Source organism: Balaenoptera ricei, chromosome 11, assembly GCF_028023285.1.
Source record: "Balaenoptera ricei isolate mBalRic1 chromosome 11, mBalRic1.hap2, whole genome shotgun sequence".
NCBI lineage: Eukaryota > Metazoa > Chordata > Mammalia > Artiodactyla > Balaenopteridae > Balaenoptera > Balaenoptera ricei.
The window spans coordinates 70,546,648-70,561,087 of NC_082649.1; the positions used below are offsets into that span (position 1 = coordinate 70,546,648).

The 14,440-nt window shown below is 50.4% G+C and overlaps 1 protein-coding gene across 19 annotated transcripts in view; it reads left to right on the forward strand.

Moving 5' to 3' along the window:
• The window catches only part of LOC132375069 (nischarin), an 88,908-nt gene that overhangs the window by 16,656 nt on the left and 57,812 nt on the right, over positions 1 to 14,440 (forward strand). For 15 of the 19 annotated variants that reach the window (XR_009505889.1, XR_009505888.1, XM_059939832.1 and 12 more), the window contains exons 1-6: positions 732 to 949; positions 3,139 to 3,222; positions 3,910 to 4,092; positions 11,914 to 11,962; positions 12,965 to 13,128; positions 13,549 to 13,644. Coding sequence is in view for 16 of the 19 variants with exons in the window: in XM_059939832.1 (XP_059795815.1) it covers positions 854 to 949; positions 3,139 to 3,222; positions 3,910 to 4,092; positions 11,914 to 11,962; positions 12,965 to 13,128; positions 13,549 to 13,644 (672 nt within the window). In the remaining 3 variants the exon portion in view is untranslated. Of the gene's footprint in view, positions 1 to 731; positions 950 to 2,040; positions 2,323 to 3,138; positions 3,223 to 3,909; positions 4,093 to 11,913; positions 11,963 to 12,964; positions 13,129 to 13,548; positions 13,645 to 14,440 lie in introns of those variants that run through there. The other 4 variants (XM_059939852.1, XM_059939851.1, XM_059939835.1 and 1 more) reach the window with 4 other exon arrangements.

A 14,440-nucleotide genomic window follows, 5' to 3' on the forward strand; every position in this document is an offset into this window, starting at 1 on the left:
TCTCTTTTCTAGACCTGGGTCTTCCCCTGAGTTAGGGCTGCTTCTCTGTGCTTCCCCTTTCCAGTACTGTAGTTCCTGGGTCCAGGACCAGGCTGTTGCCCCCTCATTTTGAGCTCTGGTAGGACACCATCTGGGGGTCTTGTGCCAGATGGCCAGCACATATCCCTTCCTTCCACCTAACCCTTCACCTCCTTCACACAGAGCCTACACCAGTTCCCTGCCCTGCCTGACAGGCATTGCATGGATTAACCCACTCAATTCTCTAGAAGCCCATGTGACAGAGATCACCGAGTCTCGGAGAGGTTAAGAAATAGTCCAGAGTTATTCTGTCCTGCTTGGGCTCCAGGCACAGATCAGATCTTCCTTCTCTCTCAACCCTCTCGTGCCCTCCAGGGAATGAGCCCAAGAGCCAGGTGAGATGTGGTTACTGTCTCTTATCTGGAGAGGGAAACTGAGGCCAGGCGTGGCAGTGACTTGCTTCGGGTAGCATGGAAGGTGCGGGGCCATCGCACCTCCCTTCCTGGGCACCTAGCGGCAGTGCCCAGAGCAGTCCCCGCATGGGCCCTCAGTTTCTCCCACGCTGCAAAGAGCGCGGCAGGCGGTGCCACGCAGGTACCGGTTACGCAAGAAGACAGTCCCCGGCGTCCTGCGCACGCGCGCCGCTGGCGGCTGCTGTCAATTACGCGCTAAGGGGGTAGAGCGGCGGGGGCGGGAGAAGGCGGCGGGGCCAAGATGGCTGCACGGCGCGCGGCAGGGGCGGGGGGCGGCGGGGGCCTGGGGGCGGTGGGACGCTGACCCCGCCCCCTGCTGCTGCCAGTCTGCGCCGGGCGGCGACAGTGACCGAGCCCGGAACATGGCGGCGGCGGCGCGCAGCTTTGGTCCCGAGCGGGAGGCCGAGCCGGTCAAGGAGGCGCGCGTCGTGGGTTCTGAGCTCGTGGACACGTATACGGTGTGCTGGGGGCTCGGGCGCCCGAACTGGAGGTGGCGGCTGGAACCCGGAGTCTGAGTCGGGGGTGTTGGGGAGGCCGTCTGAGCCCCGCAACTGGGGAGCTGGGGGTAGGCGGGCTGCGATTTTGAGGAGGGGGCCTGGGATGGCGGAATCTGGAGAAGGGGCCTGGGCCGCGCAGCTCCGGAAAGAGGGTCTTGGGGTGGGGCCCAGGGAGGGGGCTTGGGAAGGGTACGCGTTTAGAAAAGGAGGCTAGGGTTGAGGAGAATCAGGGGATAAAGGGGGTCTGCGGAAGGGGGGAGTCAGGTTGAGGCGGAGGCCCCTCTAGGTCCTCTAGGCCTGGAGGGGCGCAGGCCTGGGAGGACGTGACAGGGTGTCCCGGAGAAGGGGGATTAAGCAGTGGGGGCTTTTATGGATGGAATCAGGGGAAAGGGTCAGGGCGGTGCAGGCCGTGAAGAAGGAGAAGGGGCGGGGCCTTGATTTGGGGGGGGTCTAGGGGTTGCAGTAGAGATTTGCTCAAAAAGTGAAGGAGGGATCTGGGGCCTTCGCGCTGAGGCAGAGACAAGAATGGGGGAGGGGTGGGGCGCAGACCCAGGGAACTGAGGGGGTGGCTCAGGGCTGAAAGGCCGAGACCCAGGAGCCTTAGGGCTCTTCGTGGCTTTAGAGTGTGCCGGTGAGTTGGGGCAGCATACCGCCCACGCACGCTTCAAGGCTGTGGGGGAGATGGAGGACAGAAAAGGGGGGCAGTTGCGGACTGTGATGGAGGTGGAGGCCTTCCTGGGTCTGGATGGGGTTGGGCACCAGGCCTGTGGGCCTCGGAGGCTGCCTAGCAGGGACTGGCCCCAAGGTGGGGGCATCCTGAGCACCTCCCAGCCTCCTGTCCTTTGTTCTCGGAGGGTGGGGGGTGGGTGGGGGCTTTGGCCCTGCCTTCACCCCACCCCCTTGGCCCTCATCCTAACCCTCCTCCTGAGGGTCATTTTTCTGGTTCTTTCTCCTTTCCTGGGCGGGAAGAGGGGGAGGGAAGCTGCCAGGCTGTGGAGAGGGGCTGGGGGCGGATCCTGGAGCAACAGGCCGGCCCTGGAGAAATGGCTGCTCCTCCCGGGAGGTTTCAGCAGAGTTGATTATTTTCTCCTCCCCCTTCCCTGCATCCTGCAGAGAGGGGCGGGACCCTAGGACCAGGGGGCCTCATCCAGGTGAGGGTTGAGGTTTCTGAGCTGTTGGCTGGCTGGCCGTCACGCGTGCACCGCATGCAGCTGGAGGGTTAGCTCCAAAAAGCCTCCTCATTGCACAGGGCTGAGTCCCTCCTCTGAATGGGTGTGGGGGGAGGTGGTGATCCAGGCGGACTGGATGGTACCATTTCGTGTCCTTTTGTCCAGGTATGCTGATTTGAGTATTATTAACACACCTACCTTTGGTTGAACGCTTGCTACATGTCAGACCCTTTACAAAGCATTTTGTGTGCATTACCTTTGATTCTTAAACCTAGCAGATTTTAAGATGGAGGAACTGAGGCTCAGACAACTTAAGGCTCCCAGTCACTTATATAAGTGACATACATAAACCATAGCCAGGAAATGGCAGAACCAGACTTTGAACACAGGTCTTCCTTGACTCCACGGCTTGTTCCCTTCTGATAGGGCTTAATTGTCCATCACTGCTTCCCCCCACCCCCCATCAGCTTCTTAGTGCCTTGACTCCTGGCTCAGCAGCAGAAATCACAGCCCTGAAGCAGCTGAAAGCGTTGGAAAAGGACTTGATTCTAGGATACAGTCAGGGCACCTGGGAAAGAATTACAGCAGAAAAGCTGGTCCTGCCAAACCTGACCCTGTTTTGCCTTTCTTAGAAGGAATGGCCTTCCTTTCCTGCAGCTCAGGTTGGATTGGGCTTTGAGTTACATGAGGCTGGAGTTAAAAAACTAAAGAGATGGCTTGATATGATAGCCACCTTTTCTGTTTCTCACTGTTGGATAGAGCTCAGACTTATCCCATGTGCCTGCCAGATCCAGTGCTAGGGCCATGGAAGAGAGGGGGCCTTGCTGCTCGTAAGGGTCAGGTGCGGAAGCTGGTGGGCAAGAGCAGCTTAACTTTGGCCTGGGGGTTGGGGGGGTCTGGGTGTGCTACAGCTATCGCTGAGGGTAGGGTGGCACTTTCCTTACTGCCGGCTGGGCAAGGGCTATTGGTTTTTCCTTTTAGGTTTACATCATCCAGGTCACTGATGGCAGCCATGAGTGGACAGTCAAGCACCGCTACAGCGATTTCCATGACCTACATGAAAAGGTAACCCTTGAGAGCTGGGGTCCTGTGTTTCAGGGCTTGGGGGCTTTTAGGCCAAGCTCCCATTGTGCCTGTTTTAGGGCAAAACAGGCTCTGTGCCAGTTACATTAATAAACTGGTTTATTAATGTAACTGGCAAAAAAACTGGTGGATCCTGGGAGTTCAGCCCTTGCATAAGACAGTGTGCAAGGAGCATATTTGAACTTTAGTTTTAAGATTGTCAGTTGTAGCTTGGATGTGAGATGCCGGGACAGTTTCCTGGGGAGGGAACAGGCTTGAACTTGTTCCATCTGACTATACCTATTCCAGAACCTATGCTTTAATATCTGACTGTGATTCCATTTCTTTCTTTGCATTTGGAGAGAGCTGCCTTTCTCTGGGTCATTTGCAGCACAAATATTTTGTTCTGGTTTGGAGAAGGTGGTGGTTTTAGGGGCCTTGAGGTATTATTTTCCTGAATGTCTCCAAAGCCTCGGGATGGAACTCCTCATCTGGAATTGTATTGGTATTTGTAGTGCTAATTAAACTTGAGGCCAAATCCCAGGTGCAGCAGTTTGATCATTAATTCTGGTACTACTGCCAGGAGGGGCTGTGGAAGTCATAACAAGCACCTGCCCTCAGGCTGGTTGCCTTGGCCTTGCACAGTTACGGAACCTCTTGGTCTGTGGTTGACATTATGTTTGCTTACAGCTCGTCGCAGAGAGGAAGATCGATAAAAGTTTGCTTCCGCCCAAAAAGATAATTGGGAAAAACTCCAGGAGCTTGGTGGAAAAGAGGGAGAAGGATCTGGAGGTCTACCTCCAGACACTCCTGGCCACCTTCCCTGACGTGGCCCCCAGAGTGCTGGCCCACTTCTTGCATTTTCACTTCTACGTAAGTTCCTCTTGGGTTTTCTCCTTTGCCTACAAGCCCACAGCCACCAAAACTCCAGGCAGCAAACCCTTGTAGACCTCAGCTTGGAGGAGGGGTGGGCTGGGGCTGGAGCAGGAGCCTGAGCTTAGAAGATGGAGGAGCATCGTGGTCTGGTTGGGGTACGGACAGAAGCATGTTCATCAATGGATTTGCCTTAAATTAGACTACTGGCTGTGGCCACGGAGCGGTTTTCCTCCACCACAAGGCGTTCTGTTTAGCACAAATGGCCTATGGGTTTTTGAGCTACGTTTCCATACAAATGGATGGGGTTAGATTAGAAACAGCTGACACTTGGCATCGACTGTTGTTGAGTTGTTGGTTCCCAGCTCAAAACTAATTAAGGGATCAGTCTGTGTTGGCAGAATGTTGCCATCTTAGGGCATCGTCAGAGTCCAGGGTGCCGAGTGAGAGTAGATGGATGGCTTCCTCCAGTGGGACTGTATGTCTCAGAGCAGCTCTGCATCCCCTTCTGGATGGAGGAACAACTGTCATGGGCTGCTGGTGACAGGATGAGTTGTCAAAATTCAAGGAGGGAAGTTTGGTGCAGTATGAAACCAAAACGTTAAAAAGCCAGCAATTTCATTTCTGAGAATTTATTCTAAGGGAAAAAACTGGGCGACTGAGAAAAGGATATGGGTACAAAGGTAGTCATTCCAGGATTATAACGAGATACTGAAGACAGTCAAAAGCCCAACAGAAGGCTACTTAAAAAAAAAAAAAAAAAATTAAAGGGTACAACCATGTAATTGGATATTATGCTGCTAGAAAAATGACGGTGTAGCTGTGGATTTGTAGGAAAACAAATATATTACTGTATGAAAAGAGGCCAGAAAATGGTATTAGGGTATGGTCCCATTTTTATTAAAAAAAAAAAAAGCTTGTATGAATATATTTGTCTAGGAAAATTCTAGAAGGTTATACATCAAAATACTAGGAGTCTTTGGGTGATAGATTTTTCGATAATTTACATTTAATTGTTTTCTCTTTGTGTGATGAAGATAAGGGGGAAAAACTCCCTTTTCAGCCTTGCCTTTTAGGAAGGGACCTGTGGATTGTGGTCTTAAAGGCCCAAACTTATTTAAACAATAACTGTCTTGAGGTATTTTCAGAGTAAGACAGCTGAAACTTTCTTGAAGTGTTAGATAGAGCCTGGGAATTTGGTGATAGCACTAGCAATGGGCCTCTCGGCTTGGAGGGGCCATGTGGAAAAAAGGGCGGCATTTATAGATGGGAGATATATATGTATATATATCTTTGGATTTTGTTTGGCATATACCAGAAATGTATGTGGTTAGCAGTAGTTTCCTGTTGTAGACTTTTTTTTTTTGCGTTTTCTTTCCTTATGTGAAAAGAAATGTCCATTCCTTATGCGAGTCTTTCAAATAAACTTAACTGGTTAGTATTTTAAGAAATGCTGTACTTTAAGAAAGCTTTGTTTGGCTATTTAGGTTTAAAACTTGATAAGCAGCCCTTTGAAAGTATAATTCATTGCTTAAGACCTGGGCCTTTCGCAGTGGTTGAGAATCTGCCTGCCAATGCAGGGGACACGGGTTCGAGCCCTGGTCTGGGAAGATCCCACATGCCGCAGAGCAGCTGGGCCCGTGAGCCACAATTACTGAGCTTGCGCGTCTGGAGCCTGTGCTCCGAAACAAGAGAGGCCCGCGATAGTGAGAGGCCAGCGCACCGCGATGAAGAGTGGTCCCCGCTTGCCACAACTCGAGAAAGCCCTCGCACAGAAACGAAGACCCAACACAGCCATAAAATAAATAAATAAATAAAATTAAAAAAAAAAAGAAAAAAGACCTGGGCCTTTGAGGAGGTCTCCTGGATACCTCTGAGCATGGAAAGGCCTGGACTGCTCTTTTGAGATAGGTTTGCCTGAGATAGGCCTGGGACCTGCCCCACATCTGTGGTTCTGGTTTGAGGCATGCTCTACTGCTTGGAGCAGTTCGAACATATTTGAAATAACTGTTATCGAAAGGGCCACGTGGGTATATAAATCCAAGGTTGTAAAAAGTGATTGACCCATCATTAAACTGAATCAAGGTTTCTCAGCTGCGGCACTGTTGACATTTTGGGCTGGACGATTGTTGTGGCAGCTCCTCTGTGCATTGTTGAGCAGCATCTCTGGCCTCTGCCCACTAGATGCCAGTAGCGTCCCTTTCACCCACCCACCAAGTTGTAACAACCAAAAATGTCTCCACTCATTGGCAAATACTGCCTGAGGGGCAAATTGCACCTGATTGAGAATCACTAGATCTTCAAATGACTTTGAACAAACAGGGTCCAAAAGATTTGTCAGCCTTTTTTATAGGCTGGAAGCCCTTAGGGAGTGTTTCTGATAACCTTTGCCCCGTCAGTGTCCTCTCTGAAATTGTGCCCAATGTGCTCCACCTCTTGTGGGGCTGACAGTGGACAGGGTGGACCCAGGGAACCCTGTTTGGCTGAGGTGTGGATTTAAAAATTTGAGATATAATTCACATACCATAAAATTCACTCTTTTTTTTTTTTAATTATTTATTTATTTTTGGCTGTGCTGGGTCTTCGTTGCTGCCCGCAGGCTTTCTCTAGTTGCAGCTAGCGGTGCGCGGGCTTCTTATTGCAGTGGCTTCTCTTGTTGCGGAGCACGGGCTCTAGGTGCGCGGGCTTCAGTAGTCGTGGCTCACGGGCTCTAGAGCGCAGGCTCAGTAGTTGTGGTGCATGGGCTTAGTTGCTCCACAGCATGTGGGATCTTCCCGGACCAGGGCTGGAACCCATGTCCCTTGCATTGGCAGGCAGATTCTTAACCACTGTGCCATCAGGGAAGTCCCTAAAATTCACTCTTGTAAAGTGTTCAAGTCCCTGGTTCTTAGTATATTAACAAAGTTGTGCATCTGTCACTACTATCTAATTGCAGAACATTCATCACCCCAAAAAGAAACCATGTACCCATCAGCTATCACTAACGTACTTTCGTAATGTATGGATTTGCATATTTTGGACGTTTCATATAAATGGAATCATACAATATGTGACTTTGTGACTGGCTTCTTTCACTTAGCATAGTGTTCTCAAGGTCCATTCATATTGTAGCATAAATCAGTGCATCAGTCCTTTTATGGCTGAGTAATATTCTATTGCTTGGAGACACCACATTTTGTCCATTTATCAGTTAATGGACATTTAGCTGGTTTCCACTTTTTAGCTTTTGTGAATAAGGCTGCTATGAACATTCATGTATGCTTTTGTATAGACCTATATTTTTATTTTTCTTGGGTATATACTAAGAGTAGAATTGTTGGGTTATATGGTAACTGTTTAACTGTTTGAGGAACTGCCAAATTTTCTTCTGTAGCGGCTGCACCGTTTTACATTTCCACCAGCAATGTGTAGGTTCTTATGTCCCCACACCCTTGCCAACACTTGTTACTGTCCACTTTTTTGGTAGCCATCCTCATGGGTGTAAAGTATCTCATGGTGGTTTTGATTTGCATTTGGCTAATAACTAATAATATTGAGCTTCTTTTCATATGCTTATTGGTTATTTGCATATCTCCTTTGGAGAAATGTATTTAAAGTCTTTGCACTTCAAAAAATTAGGTTATTTTTGTTGTTAAGTTGTAGGAGTTCTTTACATATTCTGGATATTAGACCCTTATCAGAAATATGATATGCAAATATTTCCTCTCATTGTGTGGTTTGTCTTCATTTTCCTGATAGTATTCTTTGAAACACAAAAGTTTTAGATTTTGATGAAATTTATCCATTTTTCCCCTCTGGTCGCTTGTGTTTTTGGTATCAAATCTAAGAAACCATTGCCTAATCCAGGGTCACAGAGAGTTACAACTGTGTTTTTCTTCTAAGAGTTTTATAGTTTTAGCTCTTGTATTTAGATCTTTTAACCATTTTGAGTGAATTTTTGTACATGCTGTGAGGTTGGGGTGTGATGTGAGGTTGGTAGTGTGAATTTTAAGGTCAAGGAAGGAAAGCACCACTTCTCTCCCCAGCCAACTGAGATGGGGTGTCCAGAGGCCAGTGCAGACCTGTGTTGCAGTGAGAGGGCACACCTCAGCCCTGGCCTACTGCTGGGCTCTCTCCCTCCAGATAACTCTGCCCTAGTGTTCCTGCACCCTCAGGGACAGACCTCATCCCAGAACCCCTAGAGCAGAGGGCTTCAAATTCAGTAAAGTGGAATCCCACGGAGAATTTCAGCACACACCGCTTTGGGGCAGGATGTCTGACAGGCAGGCAGAGTTGAGTTTGTCTCCCAGCCCTGTTGCTTCCTGACAGTTTATTCCAAGGCAGTCTTTTTAACCCCTGTGTCCCAGTTCCTCTTGTGAGCTGGAGAGTGATGATCCCGGGCTCTTGAGGATTGCAGGAGACCGTGCGGTGAAGGTTAAGGACCGAGAAGAGCGATGGGCCCGTGGCAGGGGCTCACTGGGTCCCAGCCAGTGCCAGCTCTCCTCGTTAGGAAAGGCACTCACTTCTTGTCACCGGTGGTATTTGTATCATTTTTTTACTTTAAAACCAGTTGGCTAGAACAAAGCCACTCTTTGAAATTTGAAATCAGGAGATAGGATAGAACTGTTACCATCTTAAAGGCAGCCTTTGGTGATTTGTTATAGTTGCAAAATACAGAGGCTGTAAGTGATAGCAGATATCTTTGCAGCTTAGTTACAGTCTTGGAACTCTCCTCAGCCAAAGCTTAGGCTTGAATCTATCCATCGGGAATTTTTACGCACCTAATGTACCTGACTTCTGGTAGCGTGCCTCACAGGCGTGAAATAAGTTATACAAGGACTCCCAGCCCTTAGTGTGTGTGTGTTAACCACACAGCGATGTGTAATTGAGTCCCCTGTTAATGTCCCACTGACACGCACTCTGTGCTCGAGCCTGTGTCAGGCAGGAGTGTCGGGCTGGCCTGGGGTTATTCATTGAGTAGGGTCTGCGCTCCCGGGGGCAGTGGGTCGTGGGGTTCCGCATGCACAGACATGCTCAGTCAGAGCAGTAGTCGCCAAGCACCAGCCTAATAGTCCATGGTGCGTTTGTGTGCAGCTCACACCGCTGCCCAAGGCTGCAAACCAGCATGTGACCTGGCAGGTGGCTGATTGATTGGTCTGTAACACGTTTGGAGGTGGGTATTTTAGTTTTTAAACATAGCTAATTTTTTTTAATTGAAAAAAATTTTGAAGTATAAAGAATGTCTGTTTTTTTGTTTTGTTTTGTTTTTTTAATGCATTTCAGTTCAGACATTTGTGGGACCCTGAAGCACTTCAAGTCCCTTCAGCAGGATTGGGTGGGGTGTGGGTGGGGTTACCTGTTCCCACAGGTGACCTCTGAGCAGAATCTACAGGAGCTTAGACTGGGGCCCACTGTCCCCCCTACCCCATTTCCTCCTGGCAAGGGGCTGCTCACCTTTGCACACAAGGCCACAGTTCAGTCAGAGCACCCTGAGGAGGCAGAAGAGACCTGTGCTCTAGATTTGCGGGCTGAGGCATTTCTTTGTTCCTCTTTGATTCAGGGTCTCCCAAGGTGAAGAAGATCAGCCTGGGAAACTAAGTAGATCGTGTTGCCACAGGGCACACTTCCTGTGGCCCAAGAGCAGGGAAGGAAATTGTAACATAGTCTGCTTTTTAGATTGTTCAGAAGTGGAAACATGCTCTTTGCTTAGCATGAGCCCTTGGCTCTCACTGTCTCTCGGCTTTCTGTGTCTTCTGGAAATTCCAGCCCTATCTCCTTCGCAGGGCTGGTGTTGACGGCAGCTGCCCGGAGAAGTGTAACTTTGAGGGTGAGGGTTGTTGGGCACTAAGGGTGGACAGGGAACCCTTTTCCCACGGGAGACCTTCTAGGAGCCCAATGTCAATAAGGGGCTGGAGAGGCTGGGCAGCTGCTCTTGGGCATTGGAGGTGGGTGAGGATCAGGCCTCTGGGAGCCGCTCAGGAATCTGTATCTTTTAAGGCTGTCCAGGCGTTCTGACTACAGGCAGGATGGGGCAGTGCTGATCTGAAGACAGGGCTTGGTTCTCAAAGGTGTAGGTAGAGAAATGAGCCTTTGGGTCGTTCCTAGGTCTTACTGATCTTCGGTTCTTCACAGCAGCCAAGGAAAACGTAACTGAGTTGTTGTGAGAGAGTGAAGTTGAACTTCGGAGTGAACTGATGCCCTCTCCTCTCACTGGCTGGAGCCTCTCCTGCTCAGAGCCTGCTCTGCCCCTCTGGTGGCCCTTTTACATTTGACCCTGTGTCTTGCCAGACTCTGAGCCCCTTAATGCTGGAGCTGTGTTTGCTCATTTTTCTCCCTTTGGCTTTTTGTTCATGTGTGAGAATAAGGGGAAGTTATTCTCATATTATATATAAACTGAATTTCAAGCAGATGAAATAAACATTTTATTTTTAACAAATACCTTAAAATACTAAAAGGAGAAATTAGGGGAATGTTTTATAATCTTGAGGTGGGGGAAGAGGTCCCAGAAATGACAAAGGAAAAGAATCACAGGTTTAAAAACATGAACTTGACAAACCTCTCTCTGTTGGGAGAAACAGGGTGAGTGTAGGTAAAAGGCATACACAGACAGGAAGAAGATATTTGCAGCACATAAACAACCTGTAAAGTATCCTCTATGTATAAAAGGTAAGGAAGAGATGAGCAACTGAGAGAAAAACAGGAAAAGGACACCGTGTCTCCTGCAACGTGGTACCTTTTGAGTCTGGAAAACACGTGAATTGCTTGTCCTGGTGGCAGAGGTGTTCCTGTGAGTTACAAAGGCGATTTTGCAGCCTCCATCTGGACCTGTTTATGAAAGTCCGTTTGGCTGCCATCTGTCAATTAGTTACAGTTCTTACCTGCAGGATGTGGGGCTGCGGGCCCCAGGGCCCTGCCAACCCCACGGCTACACCACTGAAATGCTAAGGCAATTGGTTGTGAACAGAGAGGATTCAAGACCAAGTTCTTGGGAGTGGGGCTTTGCTAGTTTCTAGCCATGTAAAATTGAGAACTACAGCACCTGTCCATCTCAGTTTGCTTACCTGTGAAACAGGATTCAAAATGAGGGCCTCCTGGCCTACGGCGTTGGGAGGGCTGAGCAAGCCACTGGGTGGGGAGTGCTCAGGCCATCGCCCGGTGTGAATTAGCACCCCAGCATGTTAGCTGTTTACTATGACTGAAGGCGTGTCCTTGTCGTGTCTCCTTTATCCCATCACTCTAAAAGGAAATCCTTTCCTGCCTCTTTCTCATGACCCTGGGCTGAGTGGTGCTGTTGCAGGGCTTGAAGGGATGGGCACAGGAAGAGAGCGGGCGCTTGCTCTTTCCTAAGATACCTGTGGGACATGAATGTCAATAGAAATGGTCGCTCTCAGGCAGGGTTAGCTCTGGGAGGCCCTTTTTCCCAGCAGGGTGATGGGAGCCCCTCTTCGAGAAGAAACAGGACTGTCTCTCTACCATGCCTCTCCTAGGAATGTCCCAGGGCCAGTCTGGGGAGCTGCTGGTTTCCCAGCCAGCTCTTGACATGGCCAAGCTTTGCAGCCTCCCGGGCCTGGTGTTCTCAGCCAGTGCCTGAGTGGCCTTGGAGTTGCAGTGTTAGTCTATTCGGTTCTCCTTTGGAGGAGACATTTCAAATGTCCCTTTAGCTGGAAATATTGTTTACCTTTCTGAGCTCCTTGATTCATTTTAGTTTATTCTCTCCATTTTGTTTTACTTTCTGGAGAGCTAGCATTGCAACAGCAGAGGGGGTAGATAGCAGGGAATGTGCAACTCCCAGTGACTGGGAGCAGGTGGATTTCCTGACTGTGGGTTTTGTTTTCTCTGCAGGAGATTAATGGCATCACTGCAGCACTGGCTGAGGAGCTCTTTGAAAAAGGTATATGGCCAGGGGTCCTTGAAAAACTGGGTGCAACTTGCCCAGCCCTGTTAGGCAGCCAGGGGCCCTGGGTGGCACAGTTGCTCTGTGCCAAGTGAGTCCTAACCAGGGCCCACCTCCCTGGGGTTGCCCAAATCCCTGGACCTGGTCCACAGCCAGGCCTGCCCACCTACCTGTTCTGCAGGTCTGAGGAGCTGTATTTTTCACCTTAGGACCCCGGGTCCTTGTGTCAGGGGCTAATCTCAGGCTCAGGAGCTATTCCAGGGCCTTATGGTGGAGTTCTGGAAGGTGGGTGGCATGCTGCCCTTTGCACTGGGTCTGTCCTTACCTGAAAAGATTCCGATGGCAAACAGAAGCTGACTTAGGGTCGCGGCCCTGCCAGAGAGCACAGTAACGGTAGCTAAGATGTAAAGAGTGCTTGTGGTCTAGCCTTGTGTTTGTATCTTACTGCCTCCCCCCAGGAGGGCCAGAGAAGGACATTGAGGATAAGAGGCCCAGTTACCTGCCTGAAGGCAGGTAGCATGGTTGGAAGGAGCAAAACGAGGACCAAATGCCAGTCTGTCTGGCTTGGCTCAGAACCCCCTCCTGCTCTCAGGCCCTGTACTGTGCTGGCACCTTAGGCCTCACCTAACCTTAAGATGTCTGCATCTTGGAGGTGGCAGCGTGGGCCCGATGCCCACAGTGCTGCCTGCATCAGCTTTCTCCTGGCCCAGTGCCTCAGATTTTAACTCATCCTCACCTCAGGGAGGTTCCCCAGCTGCAAATTTCTGTGGCCCTTCCCTCCTTTGTAATCACATGTCCTGGGTCTCCCCTGCGTGCAGTCAGCTCAGGAGGGGGGCCGCTCCTGCATTCTCAGGACCATGGCTTCCTCCTGACTCGGTGCATCTAATGGGTGCTGACCAAGTGCTTGTCCACTGTTGGCCAGGTGTGCCGGTGCCCTGGCCGCACAATGGGGATGGGGCTGGGGCTCAGTGCTCACCCCACGGGCTGTGGCTGTTGCAGGAGAACAGCTCCTGGGGGCCGGCGAGGTCTTTGCCATCAGGCCCCTGCAGCTGTACGCGGTCACCGAGCAGCTGCAGCAGGGAAAGCCCACGTGCGCCAGCGGGGATGCCAAGACTGACCTGGGGCACATCCTGGACTTCACCTGTCGCCTTAAGTACCTTAAGGTAAAGATGGGGCAGCTTGGTCGGGGAGAGCTACTCAGTCGTGGGCACGCACCTCCTAGCGTGTGTGTGTGTGTGTGTGTGTGTGTGTGTGTGTGTGTGTGTGTGTGTGTGTGTGTGTGTGTGTAGACTCCGTGGGCCCTGAGGGAAGGAAGGCTGCATTTGGTGATCTTGGCACTGTGCTTTCGGCTGTGAGCACCAGGGGGCAGTCGTGAACCAGTGGCCCCTCGCTTTAAACCTTGGCTTTAGCCTGCTTTGTTGACCGTGGAAGTGGTGAGTGGGAGTACATGCCCAGCCTGACTCTCACAGCCAGGCGAAGCTTCGAGTGTGGTTTGGTAGTTGCTGTAGCACCGCCCTGTGAACATGGATGGGATGTGGTTGTTACAGCAGCATCTCTAATTCAAGCCATTTATTTGGCTGTAGGTTTCTGGCACAGAAGGACCTTTTGGGACCAGCAACATTCAGGAGCAGCTCCTGCCTTTTGATCTGTCAATATTCAAGTCTCTTCATCAGGTGGAGGTAAGGCCCAGGGCCCCTGGAATGCAGGCGGGGCTGAGCCCTGTGCAGGATGGTCTTGCATTCTGACCATCCTATCTTTGGCTAGGGAGTGTTCCCAATGTTAGGTGTCTGGATTTAATTGTAAGGCACTGTTGCTTTTCTGTTTGTCAGTATGTGGCAGATTCCATTTAGGTAAGTCAGGCCCATCTGAAGGCGGAGAAAGAGGGGCTTCTGCTACTCTTGGCTGGTCTGCATGTCCCCACCCCTGCAGCATTTGGACAGGATGGAGCACCAGTGCCCAGCTCCTTCTGGGCTTCCTCATTGTGCAAGTTGAGGTGCTGGGAAGCCATCCTGAGGGTCAGGCAGAGCCAATTCCAAGTCTTTGTCTCCCAAGGCAGATCAGCAGATGGTTTGGAGGGTCCTCTGCTCTCTGGCATGCCTACACCTAACAAGAAATACTTTACATTACTCACTGCTAAACTCCTGGGTTCACAATGCCAATTTTGTTAACCACTTTTTAAATAAATGAGAGGAGACTCAGTAATGAATAATAAAAAATTTCTCATCTCAGCAATGAGAAATCAGTGCTTTTGTGTTCAGCCCTTTGCCCCATGTCTGATGTTCACTCCTTGATGGAATCTTCTCAACCATGTGAAGTGGGCACTTGTATTCCCATTTTACAGTTGAGGAAACCGAGGCTTAGGGAGGTAAGGAAGTTTGGCCAGGATCACACAGTTAACGAGGGGGAAGCTGGGATCTGAGTTCAGCTGTGTCTGACTCTGCGATGTGCTGGAATTGTCTCAGAGACCTTGAGGGC